The 14,208-nt window shown below is 37.4% G+C and overlaps 1 protein-coding gene across 2 annotated transcripts in view; it reads right to left on the bottom strand.

Moving 5' to 3' along the window:
* Positions 1-12,609, bottom strand: part of FILIP1 (filamin A interacting protein 1) — a 203,254-nt gene extending 190,645 nt beyond the window's left edge. For both annotated transcript variants that reach the window (XM_027603576.2, XM_027603572.1), the window contains exon 1: positions 12,588-12,609. In XM_027603576.2, coding sequence (XP_027459377.1) covers positions 12,588-12,608 — 21 coding nt within the window. In that variant the 5' untranslated portion in view covers position 12,609. The remainder of the gene's footprint in view (positions 1-12,587) is intronic.
* Between the last annotated feature and the right edge of the window lie 1,599 nt (positions 12,610-14,208).

Here is a 14,208-nt window from a genome sequence, read left to right as displayed (position 1 = left end):
ATAATATTTTTCCATTTACTTGAGCAAAGTAAGCATTTACATGCTTAGACATTAAAATCCCTACTGCCCTGCTTGAAATTGGGTAAATAGAACTTAACTCCAAAAGTTATTATAGGATCATATTCTATCAAAATCACACGCATGCTTCTTTGCAATAGAGTCAACTAACATTCTCCTGAGTATATTTCCTTCTTCCTTTCCTATTCCAGAGTCGTTCCCCACTCTTGTTCAATGCTCTAATTCTTAGTTGTAATGGATGACTCAATTTTCTATGAGGAGGATGGGACATTTACTCTCTAAGAAATAGACACAGAATTGGGAAACCAGTGATTAGGCACAGAACCATGCAAAATAATGCACTTTTCTCCATGGAGCTTATGGGTGTGTATATATACACTATATACATAATTACAGTTAACTCTGATAAACAGGCTGCCTTGGAAACACCGTGGTTAAGACCTCTGATTCTGGAGTCAGGCAAAGCTAGTTTGAATTCAGACTCCATTACTTATTACCAGTGGGAACTTAGCAAATTACTTTATTTCACCTAAGACCACTTTACCTCTTCTTTAAGATTAATAAGAGAGTTTAAGACTATTTATAAGCCAAACACTTGAGACTCTGAGTGCTTTCTACAATTGAATGGGTGCATTGTAGTGTACTTAGACAATGGTATGCTATATACAGTAATAAGAACGAACAATCTATAACTGAATGTAACAATACGGATAAATCTCTCAAACAAAATGTTAAATGAAAGAAGCCAGACCCCAAACAGTACACTGACGATTCCATGGACACCAAGTTCAAAAACAAGCAAAAACATTTTTGATTTTGGAAGTCAGAATAGCAGTTATCCTTGAAGGTGGGGACACAACTGGAAAGGGGGCACAAGAAAGGCTTCGGTGGCATTGGTAATATTCTATTTCTTGCTGGTTATGCCAATGTGTTCAATTTGCAAAAATTAATCAAGCTGTATACTTGTGACTTTTTTAATGTATTACTCGGGTATTTTTGTCTGTTATAATCTAATAAAAGTTTTAAAAATTAAAAATAATTTAAAGGTAAGAGTCCTTACCTTCTGAAATATTTACAGGTGAAATAATATAGTGTCTTGGATTCACTTGAAAACGACCCAGTGTCAGGAAAGAAAGAGATGTTGGACAAGAGAATAATGAAACAAGATTGGTCAAAAGTTGACAGCAATTGAAGCTGCGTAATGGGTGATATTTATACTACTCTCCTTACTTTCATACAAATCACTTTTATACCATTTCTTTAAAATAGCGCTTACTATGTTAGTTATTATTTTAATTATGAATATTAACGTAACTGTCACCTTAAAATATCTATACAAACTGAACTCTTTGAATTCAATCAAGTCTTTACATGGAAAACACATGGAATTCCACTGATGTCATGAGATAATCAAGAAGACAATTGGCTTTATAATATTAACACATACTATTAGCAACTGAGATCAAAAGTTGAGTAAGAAAAAAGGTAAGGAAACTAGAAAGGACTGCCTGAAGCAAATTAGTCCTAAACCCACTGGGGGAACAAGCTTCATTCTTGCTTTTATCAACAAAGCTCATTAACATATTGTTCTGCCTATGTGATAATGAAAGGGAAAAATATCAAGAAACAAAGATGTCTAGGCAGCAAAAGCTGTGGGCCAACAACTAACAAATGGTTAGCAACAGGAAATGTCATCACAAGGGTTCAACACTCAGGGTGAAAAGTTCAGGGGGAGAAATGCTCAGAAATACTTGAATTTGGCAACCATTCTACAGCTGAGCAGGCCTTGTGTGCTTAATATTTGTATTCTTCGCTACTTTCATCTGAAAATGGGTAATCATTCACCTCCTGGGAGAGCTGGAACATTATGGTCAGGGACAGGAAAGTGTTTTGAAATGATGAAATATCTAAAAATTTTGTGTGTTAAAGCTTTCCTTTTGGTCACCTACCTTCAGGACTCTGAGGTAAGTTTAACCATATGATGAAAGGATGAAGAAAGTTCTTTAAAAAGCCTAGTGTTAAACAAGTATAAAAATGAATGCAGAAATGTAGAATTGGAATCATTAGGTAGAGTGAGATAATAAAAAAAAGTGAATGAAAATTACAAAGCAGTAATTTTTTAAAAACAAACAGACCTCTTTAAGGCAATTACAATTTCCTTGTTGATTCTTTAGCCATTAAAAAATAGCATCACAGAAGAATATTAAATTATTTAATGAATTGGAGAGAAAATCACTGAAAATTAAGTGAAAACAGCAGGTAACAAAATAGCATTAATGAATTGGCATTATTTCATTGGGGGATAGATAAAAATAGATAGGATATAGGTATTTCCTCACATGCTATGCATACATATATTTCAATAGAAATATGTAAATACATACATATATGCATATACATATAAATATATATTTATATCTGAAATATATAAACCATAATACTTACAATGGCTACCTTTCCATATGTTTTCTAAATTTTTTAAATTGACATTTTGTTCTTATAGTAGGAAAATAAGATTATTTAAAATCATTTTTCACTGGGGTAGTTGTCCAATATTTTACTGAGGTAGAACCATAAAGACCTGTGTTTGGCATGACTTTCCTTTCTTGTTATTATTCAGGATTTCAGTGAATTTGCCTCAAATGTAACGTAATAATTAAACAAATGAGCACAGTTGAATTTTGTCTGGTGTGAGTCTGGCATTCAGTTTCATTTATTGAATTCCTCTTAATATTTGCTTATAAGAAAAAGAAAAAGGTCATCTTTTCATGATTCTTCAAAATGAACTAGGGTTGCTTTGCTTTCCATGCTTTTTCTACTTTTTCATCCTTACAAATGTCTTAATTCTTCATAACATTACATCATTGCATTTGCTTCTGTAACTTTCTCCTGTGACATTTTCCCTCTGAGCCATAGATTGTGTTTGGGTTCTGCCTGGAAATTCTGAGTGGTGCCAGGAGGAAATATTTTCACCTTTAGGGCTTACCTGAGGAAAGTTTCCAGCCATTGTGTTGTTGTTGACTTTAAGCGATAGGGCAGAGAAAAGAACTTTTTGCACTTCCGCAGCAATATCTGGAATATGACATCACTATCTGAATATGTCTTAGAGTAGAAAGAGCCCTGGGAAAAAGGAGACTTTGCTCTGACCTCAATTAGGGAGACAATTTTTTAAAAATGACTTCATCTCTCCGAGCCTATTTCTTCATTTGTCAAGTAGAGATAATGGAATTTAATCTACACACCCTGCCACCACTCTGGACCCTCCCCCACTCCCACCACCACAGCAGCTACCATCACAGTACATAAGATAAGGTGCAGGCAGTGCCACAGGAATGGAGATGGAGCAGGAGAGAAAAGAGAAGGCAATAGCATTCTTGGGGTCCACCGCCATCAATTTTCATTATCTAAAATTATTTTTATTGCTTAAAATTATTAGTTACATAAAATGTCTTAGTTTTGTAAGAATAACATCTTATTCTTACAAAACATAATTTATTGCTTAGATTTTTACACATAATTCTGAACTGTTAAAAACACTCTAAGACATGCAAAAATAGGAAAGCAGGAGTGTTTATTTTCAAAAATGCTAATTAAATTCGTTGTAGCCTTGCTAAAGGGGAAAAAGTTACAGTTCCAATTTTTGCCCATTTATGCCAACAAACAGTATTCTAATCATCTGGGTCTGTGTGTGCTCGGAAAGTCTGCCATCTGAAACGCAGGTGGATTTCAATGTCCATCGGACTGAAGGCATTTATCAGAAAATGAAGACATGCATTATAGAAGCAATGGACTTAAGCTACACACCAAAACTATAAACCTCCAAATGTTTTCAGATTATAAATAAATAGATGAGAATGAGAGGACAGGCTTTGAGGAGGGAGTGGACAGTAAGTGGCGACAGGAGCACAATTCATCCTAGTGCTCGGTCAGACCTGCAAAACAAGAGGGCTGGTCTTTCTTGAGTTTCCTCAAGAAGGCATAAATCTTATGTTTGCCTTTGTGGGATTCAATCAAAATTCGCTATAGAATTTGTGTGATGAATAAACGAGGAGCACTTACTCTGTGTAAGGCACTCTGAAGCAATGGTTCTCAACTGAGACCACTTTTGTCTCCCAGGGGACATTGGGCAATGTCTGGAGACACTTTTGGTTGTCACAACTGAGGATTCTACTGACATCCAGTGGGTAGAGGCCAGGGATGCTGCTAAATATCCTACAATGCACAGGACAGCTGCCCCAAACAAAGAATTATCTGGCCATCGTGTCAATAGTGCCAGGGTTGAAAACCCTGCACGCACTAGAGGATTAAAAAACAGTAACACAGACAAGAACCACCCCCAAGAGCTTAGAACAATGAAGATAAGGCAGATACACAGCAAAATGGACAAAGCAAGAAAAGCTATAAGAAATATACAGAGAAAAAATGACTTGTAGCTTCAGAGATCAGGGAAAACTTTGAAAAATAATACTGTAAATATCCATCTTAACATTCCTAAAGTAACTTAATTTAAAGGTGCTATTATTTTTGTAATTCTTTTTTACATCAATAAAGATAAATCAACCACCAAATACTTATAGAAAACATCTTCTCTGTTCTTGAAACTGTATTAAGTTCCCTGGAAGACAAATCTGAGTAAAACAGAGCCACTATTCTCTGGAATTTAGAGTGGAGTTACACCTCCAATTCCACATTAACATTATCAAGATTCATTCCTTCAAACATGTCATGAGTACCAATTATGTACCAAACACTGTGTGACACAAACAGGCAAGATTTCTGCCCTTGTAGAACCGCTATCTGGGGTGTGCTGGGTAGCTCAGACGGTTGGGTATCTGCCTTCGGCTCAGGTATGATCTCCAGGTCTTGGATTGAGTCCCATGTTGGCTCCCCATTTGGGGAAAAAAAAAAAATCAAACCAACAAATACATGATGTCGGTGTATGACTTCTGTTTTCAAAAATACTGCACTGTCTAGTCCAAAACTCCTGAAAGCCTCCCCACTACAAAACACCTAGAAATTCTCACTCAGATCTCACAAGCATGCTTTTTGAAATTTAGCTGAACATGCAAGAAGCTATGGAAAACCTCTAAGGGCCAAAAGCAAAGAGGGAACTAAAAACCAGAACAGTGAGGGTCAACTGACAGTGAGGTCCCCGGGGTCTGGGGAGCAGGAGGGCAATTAGTCTCAGAAACCACTAGATTTTAGTGACAAGGTAGGTATAGGATATGAAGCCTCAGGTCCCAGAGATTAGGTTCTGGAACAGAGTCCCCTGAATAGAGGTAGGACTCTTGGAGTCAAAAATAGCTTATGCTAAGAATGCATTACCACAAACCAGGTTTTAGTAGGCTTGATGAGCAAAGGTACATTATTCATGTTGTCTGAGAATCCCCAATCCAGGATGTTAATATAAGAAGACCTGGATTGGGGGCGCCTGGGTGGCTCAGATGGTTAAGCATCTGCCTTCGGCTCAGGTCATGATCCCGGGGTCCTGGGATCGAGCCTCGCATCGGGCTCCCTGCTAGGTGGGGAGCCTGCTTCTCCCTCTGCCTCTGCCTCTCTCTCTCTCTCTCTCTCTCTGACTCTCATGAATAAATAAAACATTAAAAAAAAAAAAAAAAGAAGACCTGGATTGGTAATCCCCACAGAATAGCTAACAATCTATCCACACAGTCCACCCCTTGTGACCAGCTCTGTCTCCTCATAAAGCCCTGGGATTACACCTAGCAAATAAAATTTAGTACATAATCTTTGTTTCAGGTTCTGCCTTGTAGGTAACCAGATCCAAGTTAGGAACTCTTGTAAGAGAAAGCCTATTTGAGGAGCTGCTATTCTAAACTGAGACCTGAAGGATAAGAAGCCTATACAAACTGTAGAGGGGAAGAGTAATCCAGTAGAGGGAATAGCATGTGCAAAGGCCCTCATGTAGAACAGGGCCACAGAACCTTCAAGAAACAAAAAAGTAGTGGCAGAGAGAAGTTTGGAGAGCTGCAAAGGAGCCCAGTCAGGTAGAGCAGAGGTCTTAGGCCTGGAACCCATGCACACAGCTATGTGTGTTTTCTTAAGTTAGTTGCCAAAAGTTGAAAATAAGGAGATATCACATAATAATTTCTGGATTTTCAAAAAATTCGAAAGATCTGTCAGCAGTGGGCTTGCACTCTTACATGGCAACCCTCAGCCGGATCTACCCCCTTGAGACAAGGCCTGTGACCTCATATCTACCACTGTCCCCACCCAGCCTTTTTCATTCATTTATGTTGCCGACTTGGCATCCATATAGCTCATAATTTGGGACTTCATAGGTTATGGTTTAAAAAAAGTTGGATTTTCTTCTAAGATCTTTAAGTATTGTAAGCAAGGGAATATTATGATCTGATTTATAAATACTCCATTCTCTATAAAACAAAACAAAACAAAACAAAATTGGAGAGAACCAAGAATGAAGAAGAGGATACAAATGAGGAGACCACTGCAGGAATCTGGGTAGAAGATCACAGTGGTTTGAAATGGGTGCTAGCAATGGAAATGGGGAGAAGCAAATGGATTTAATGTGTGCTTGGAATCAGAAAACCCAACGTTTGCTGATAAGATTAGATATTAAAGGTGAGAGAGAATAAAAATGACTTGTGCTATATTATAAAGAGCTTGAGCCTTCTATGGTCAACCCCTAAAAGGACATTTCCTGATAATCCTTAGTACATGGAAAACTTGTGCTGTGAAAGGTACAAATAAAAGAAACTCTGATGCCTGTAAGGAGCTTGAATTCTATTAGTAGAGGTAGGATTGATGCAAAGAAATACACTTATAAGTTATGCAACTTATTAGACAGCTGTAACTATTAAAGTAATAATAACAATAGGTAACATTCATTGAGGGTATATTATATACCCAGTACATACATCTCATTTAATAACCACCTAGAGTTAAGTATAATTGTCATTTCCATTTTATACATGGAAAAATGTCACTCCTCTGACTTGACTGAGACTGCTCTCAGCTTTCTCACAAGTCTCTTTCAGCTGGAGAGAGGAGAGAGAATTGAACTTTCCTCAAGACTATTTAAAATTTAGCTCCAGGGCACCTGGGTGGCTCAGTCGGTTAAGCGACTGCCTTCAGCTCAGGTCATGATCCTGGAGTCCCGGGATCGAGTCCCGCATCGGGCTCCCTGCTCGGCGAGGAGCCTGCTTCTCCCTCTAACCCTCCCCCCTCTCATGTACTCTCTCTCTCTCTCATTCTCACTCTCTCAACATAAATAAATAAATCTTAAAAAATAAATAAATAAATAAATAAAATAAAATTTAGCTCCATTCAGAATTTGAAACTGTCTCTTTAGGTAATGTTTTGACCCCTCTAGAAAAGAAATGCAGATTTCTCAACCTTCCACCACATCCGTGTGTACCAGCACATATGCACGTACATACACACCTCTGCTACCCAAGGTGGTGTTGGGGTGTGTGGACAAAGAACCGCTGAAGTTCCCCAGTCTTGGGCTTGATGTTGAGGCCCATCTGGTTGCTGCTTGCTCTGCTAGCATTCATAACTAAACTCCTTTTCTGGAATCATCCTTGATCTTTGTCTCTTAGCTGACTAAAAACTCAATAGCATTCCCTAGTTAATGGAGCTCCAGCTCAGCTCTCAGCAGTGCCGTAGAGCTTCCCACATCTGTGACGTTTCCTACATCCAGCAACCTGGTGCAACAGCCCATCTCCTGCCTCTGCTTCAGAACCACTCCTATCTCAGCAGGAGGCTCCACAGCTAGGCTGACAATAAAAGTTATCTTCCAAATCAAGACAGTTGTGGGAGTGACAAGAAGGTATATTATAACTACAGTGGAACATGGGGTGAATCAGGACAGTCTCAAACTAAGACATAGGGCAGGCCCTAGCTCTCAACCTAGCTGCTTTGCAAGTTCCCCTTCCAGAAGTTTCAACAACTCCTGGGTTGTATTTATGCTACACGGGATGGGGAGAGGTCCAGGAAAGCTAAACTTTGAGGGTTCTCCTAGCCACATTGCACGGTCAAGTTCAGACCATTGAGATTTAGTCCCACGTTAGTCCCAGGCCACAAGGCAATCTCTTTCAGATCCTAAATGGAAATGGCCTCCCACACAGCTATTTAACACATCTGCTCCTCTCCCGGGAAAGCCCAGAGAGGGAAATGGCTCAGATGCCATAGGGGAAGAGGTATCCTTCTCTTCAGTATGGGACAATTTTGTGACTGGAGTTTTCCAGACTTTCCCTTTGCTAACTTAAATCTAAAGCTGAATGAGACTGAAAACAAAACAAAACAAAAACCAAGAACAAACACCTCTCAACTCCACAAAGCCTTGCTTTCAACGCGATTGTCTTGGTAAAGAAGTATAGTGTCTGCCCTCTTATCCTCTACCTCTAAACCTCAAGACCAAGCTTTAAAAAGTAAAAGACTGTAGGGGCACCTGGGTGGTGCATTCAGTTAAGCCTCTGACTCTTGGTTTTGGCTGAGGTCATGATCTCAGTGCCTTGGGATCGAGCACTGCGTCAGGCTCCACGCTTGGCACCAGTCTGCCTGAGATTCTCTCTCCCTCTCCTTCTTCCCCTCCCACTCGTGCTGTTTCTCTCTCTCTAGAATAAGTGAATACATCTTTGAAAAGGAAAAAGTAAAAGTAAAAGACTGCAAATTAAAACTGATTTAAGGGAGGAGGTGGAAATAAAATGCATTGGTTTAATACTTGGAAAGAAAAAATAACTAACATTATCGAAGGCTGTTCATTCTCAGTCTTTTCTGCCTACGGTGAAAGAAGTATTTAATGTCATTCAACATTAAGATTCTTAACACAGACTTGATAAGATGAATAAACAAATACCTTTTATAAGATACTCAGAATGAGTAGATCTTCAGAGGTCAAAGTTCAGCTACTTTTGGATCTTAGATCCTGTTCTGAATACTCTATGGTTTTGTGATTTTTATCTCTGAAAGGCCAAAGAGTATTATGTATCAGGTTTCCACTTAGGGCTTTGCTTACTCATTTAAGTGTCTCAAACCTAAACTGCAAGTCTTAATGTTTTAGAGTGGCATTAAATGGTTTTCCAATATTGATCAGGGATTATTGAGAGGTCCCCAAAGTTTGTGATGTTTCACAAGGGCATTCTAATGGGTTCATTGTTCTATTTATTCTATTCACTGCCAGGCAACGACAACAGTTGCATCTCGTATATGTTGTTACTCTAGTTGATTTTGGATAACCCTAACTTAAAAACATTCTTTATACCAATGTGCAAGTTTCCAAACACAAGCGGAAAATTATACAAATGCTGAGTAATCAGGGTTATGGAAGGACCAAACAAGAAGAGGCCAGGTGGAGTTTGTCTAGAAAGGTTTTATAATGCCTTTATGATTAATAAACCTAAGGAAAACATCTGAAGCTTCTTTGAAATGTTAAGAATGAACTACTGGAGAACAACTGTGCTTCAAAGAGTAGTAAAGTATGTGAGGCAGTATCTCACTAGGGGGATAAAGGAATCCTATACCTCCAATAAATTATATAGAAAGGAGTAGAGGGTTGAGTTTGACAAGTTTAGATGAGTTTCTATTAACTCGTCAACTCCAGCTACTCCCTTCAAACCCTAAACCCCTGGATATCCAAGGAAACTTCTTAGGAATTTGCACAACTAAATATTCCCAGAAGTGCAGCTCCACATTATATAACCAGAATAAATGGAGCTTAACAAAAGGAAACTCTATGGAAATCTGGATAGTTCTGTAAAATTTCTTTAGATGCTTCGTGTGAACGAAAAGGGGCTTATAAAGCCAACTAAAGGAAGAGACAGTCTGCTTTATAAATTATAACATTATCAATACACACTCACTGAGTATCAGCAGTGAGCAAGTCTTGCTCCTAGAAATAAAAAGTTATGTTTGTTCCTTTATGATATTTCATCTAGTTAATGTGATAGATACACAATTAGAATACACACAATTATAATTAGAACAACATAAAATAGGATCAGGGCAAAGAATCCTAAATATTCTCCTCTAATGCAAGAGCTTATAAGGAAGAGAAACTTTTTTGGATGGATGTGAGCAAATCAGAGATGCAGACAGATAAACAAAGAGTACACTGCATCCATGAGGAGGAGCTTAGCCAATTCTCAAATATTCATGATTGTAAGGACATAAATTGTGTAGGTGATTGACTACATTACTGAAAAATTGAGACACTGAAATATACAAATGTACAAAAATATGAGAGAGTAGGAATAGTTCTAGTTAAGTATATGGTTGAGTAAAGAAGAGAGATGTGGCGAAATCTAAGCCTTTGTCATTGGCTTTGTGACTCAAATTCAGTGAAAGATATCAAATAGGTTGGCAGGTTCATGTCCTTTCTCCTTCTGTGATTAGTGAGATTTAAAAAAGCTGAATCAAGCCTAAAATAGATATTATACTACCAAAATCTGACAGATAGTGCTGACTGTCCACCAAAAAACCCCATTCTCCCTTTTCCTATAATAACTGTGTTATAGCTGAGAACTGGTTACCCAGTTAGCTGGTATTTCCCAAACTCCCTTGCTGTTAGATATGGCCTCCTGACTAAGCTCTCTCCATGTGAACAAGAACATGGCATGCCACTTCTGAGTCTGGGCCCAAGACAATGGGCATACATTCCTCCCCATGCTTCCCCCTCCCACTACTGGAACCTAGACATGGCACATTCTAGTTTGACCAAATAAACAAGATTACAGTTGTGGATCATGGAGCAACAAGATAAAAGAAACCTGAATCTCTGAATCTGAGTCCCACAGCTCTATTTCACTGAACTCTGAACTATTACGTGAGAAAGAAACTTTAGTCTTTAAACCACTATATTTTGGGTTCTCTTTTTTATAGCCACTTACCCTTACACAGACTGTTTCAGAAGAGAAAGTATGTTATGAAGGGAAGGGTATAGTATTCAATGACAATATATTCTAATAGGAGGTAAATTTAATTTCTTTCCATAGCTATCTTTTGCTGAACCCTGGACTAACATTATACTAGTGCAGATGCCATATCGGTGCCCATCCCATACACCTTGGACTTTTCAGCGTGCTCTGGTCAATTCTAACTGCTAGTATCTGTATCCCTGCACCTTGGGGCTCTTCTTCCAGCTCTGTGCAGGTGCAAACTAAAGTGCTAAGGAATTAATATCCTCAGGAGCAACCCTCAACCAATGACCTCCCAGGAGTTGGTATATTAATATCCTAGCTCCCTCACCCCTTGGGTGGAATAATTCTAAGGTGTGTGTTTTTGTGTCAGTTTTCCAGAGTTCCTCTATAGAATTAAGCTCCAGGTACCCTTTGTGGTAGCTGGCTTACCCATGTACTCCTTATTGGTTGCCTTCCAGTCACTCAGTCACTTCCTCCACTTCCCTACCACATTCTCTGAACTTCCCAAATAAACTAATTTCACTCAAATCATTGCCTTGGAGTCTGCTTCTGAGAAAACACAAATTATGATAGCCAGCTACTTCATATTCACCATCTCAGACAAAACGATTCTCCAACCATAGTCTTTATTATTAGAGAGTATTATGTTATCTTTATGGATGAGGAAATCAAATTTGTGTGAGTTAAGTACCTTGACCAAGCTCAGTGTCAGAACTAGAATTGGTTGGAACCCGGGACTATTTCACTTATAAGTTTTCGCACCTTCCAATATACCAGACTCTACCAGAAGCAGAAGTTTTCTAATTGTCTATTGATGCAAATTTTAGTAGATGATAATATTGGAAGTTTTATGATTGTATAATATATTTCAGGGAAATTAGACAAAATAGATTCTACATTAGTCTATAACATCTTGTGTTAAATAAAACACTTCTGATAACACTTTTTGTTAAACAGACATTTTTTAGCCTGAACAGGAAAAAAAAAAAAGTAGTTTTCAGCTACTTGCTAACACAAATTTATTTAGCCCCTTTTAAATTAGTCAAACCCTCGCCAGAGCTACTTCACTTGAATAAATCTGCTTCTTAAAATGGTCTGCATAGATTCTTTCATTTAGGAACCTAGTTCTACTCGCTTCCCTATCCAGACTTGCGTAGAGAATAGGATAGTAGGTGAATACACATCAAGACATAAATAATTCATAAGGCTGAGGGCTCAGGAATTTTTGTATTTGAACAATTAGTCAATCTATGGAATTAATAGAATTTTGGTTTTGGAATTTCAGAAGAGAGTCAACAAGTAAAATTTAGAGATATTTGATGAGACAAAGTTAACCTTCCTATACTTTTCCTAATGCAAGTACTCATAAGACTAATTCCACATGAAGCAGGCTTATAGAGAGGATGGGCAAAAATCTGAAGAAGTAATAGTTTCTTTATCCTGTATTGTATTAGCAACTTAATCTGTGCATTCTTTTAGATTTTAAGTTAATAGTCTGCCAGGAAAAACCCTGCAGAGTTGTCACACATGGGCAATACACCAGATTCCTATAATGTTGTATATTAGCATGGAAGTATTACAAGATCTTAGAGAAAAAAGCTGTTTATTCTTCACCACCACTAGATATAATCTAAACATTACATTCCTGAAAGGATATGCAGTATCACTTACATTCACTCGAGGCAATTGCATTTCTCTCCTGGTCTTAGCTGGACTGTGCAACATGAGCATAAGCTTTGGTTATTTGAGGTAAACAAACTCTGTGGTCACGCCTGCTTCAACTGAAGCTAATGTCAATATGAACAGGCATGGAGGAGAATACTAAAAGCCCAAAAACACTGATTATCTTCAGAAAATGTAATGAGTCAGTTCCTACCCTTATTGATGTCAGATTTTTATAGGGAACATTACATCACATAAAGTCTGAAGAAGAATGGAAGCCAGAATAAACAGAGCTATGCATCAAAAAATTCTTAAGTCTCACAGCAGACACAGTTCAGCTAACATAGTCGTATTCACAGAATTTTTATCCAGACAGACTCTGGCAATAAAATAGAAATATGCACATTGGAACATATTTATCTACCTCATAAAAGTGTACAAAATTTTATATACAAATGTAAATAAAAGGACTTTGCCTGTCTCCAGAAACGTACATGCTTTTCATTTGCCCAATGACTCACACATGAGATTGTATAAAGTTTAATTAAGTAATGAAATGTAGAAACATATATACCAAATGTAATTCGTCTTAAAAGTATTTTTGCCTATTAAACAAATACTTTCAACATTCTACAGCATATCCTCATTTTAAGCTCTCGAGACTTAAATATGGATTAATTGTTAAATATGATTTCATTGAGTGCCAGTAATGGGATAGTAGTACTATGATTATTCCTGGGTTTTTTTTTAAGTTCTCATTTATTGGTGAAACAAACAAGTATTTACAGGTGGAATCATAAGATCTCTTGGGTTTGCTTTACAATATTTCAAATATTTGCAGGAAAAAAAGTTGGAGGGTATAGATGAAACAACAATGCAGAATGTTGATAAGTATTGAAGTTGGAAAATGAGTATAAATGGGCTCATTGTACTATTTTCTTTTCTCTTATATATGTTTTAAACTTCCATAATGAAACCATAAGACAAGAAAAATATTGCTAACTGAATAAAAATCATGCAGTCTCTATTTAAAAGAGAAAATTAGGAGCATTAACAGTGAGATACATCAATTTATATCAATAGAGATGATATAATTTTGACTTTATGCTTTACAATGACCATATCAGGTACTTTCTGTGATAGTATTAACTTAGCATGCATCCGAAAGGTTTTAATTACACATAGGAATTGCACATTTTTCTTAAATATGTTCAAAAGCTACCTTGAAGTGTTTATAAAAAGTAAACTTCGGGAATAAAAACATGATCTTTTTCGAAAAGTAGAACAATCTCATGCTCATCATTGTCCATATTTTTGGAAGGGACTTGCAAAGTTAGACAGCCTCTGAGGTGAAAAGTCCTTTCCAGAGAAATCCCAGATAGAGGTGTACTTTAACAACGCGGTAACCCTGTCTGCAATTCCTCTTTGCACAGAAGTTCTGGACATTTTTCTGACAGAAGATGTTTAGGCACTATTTGTTGATATATATGTTCAAGCCAGATGGTCAATAATATATAACTTAATTACTAAATCATATCTCTTTTTGTTTGCCGGAGGCAGGTAAGTAATAAAATTTTATGTTAGTTTAGATAGATTTTAATAATGGGGTTTGTGGTTCTACATTAGACCT

The sequence above is a fragment of the Zalophus californianus genome, chromosome 7, assembly GCF_009762305.2.
Source record: "Zalophus californianus isolate mZalCal1 chromosome 7, mZalCal1.pri.v2, whole genome shotgun sequence".
NCBI lineage: Eukaryota > Metazoa > Chordata > Mammalia > Carnivora > Otariidae > Zalophus > Zalophus californianus.
Note: the sequence above shows the minus strand (reverse complement) of the source record. Positions and strands in the feature narration are given on the sequence as shown.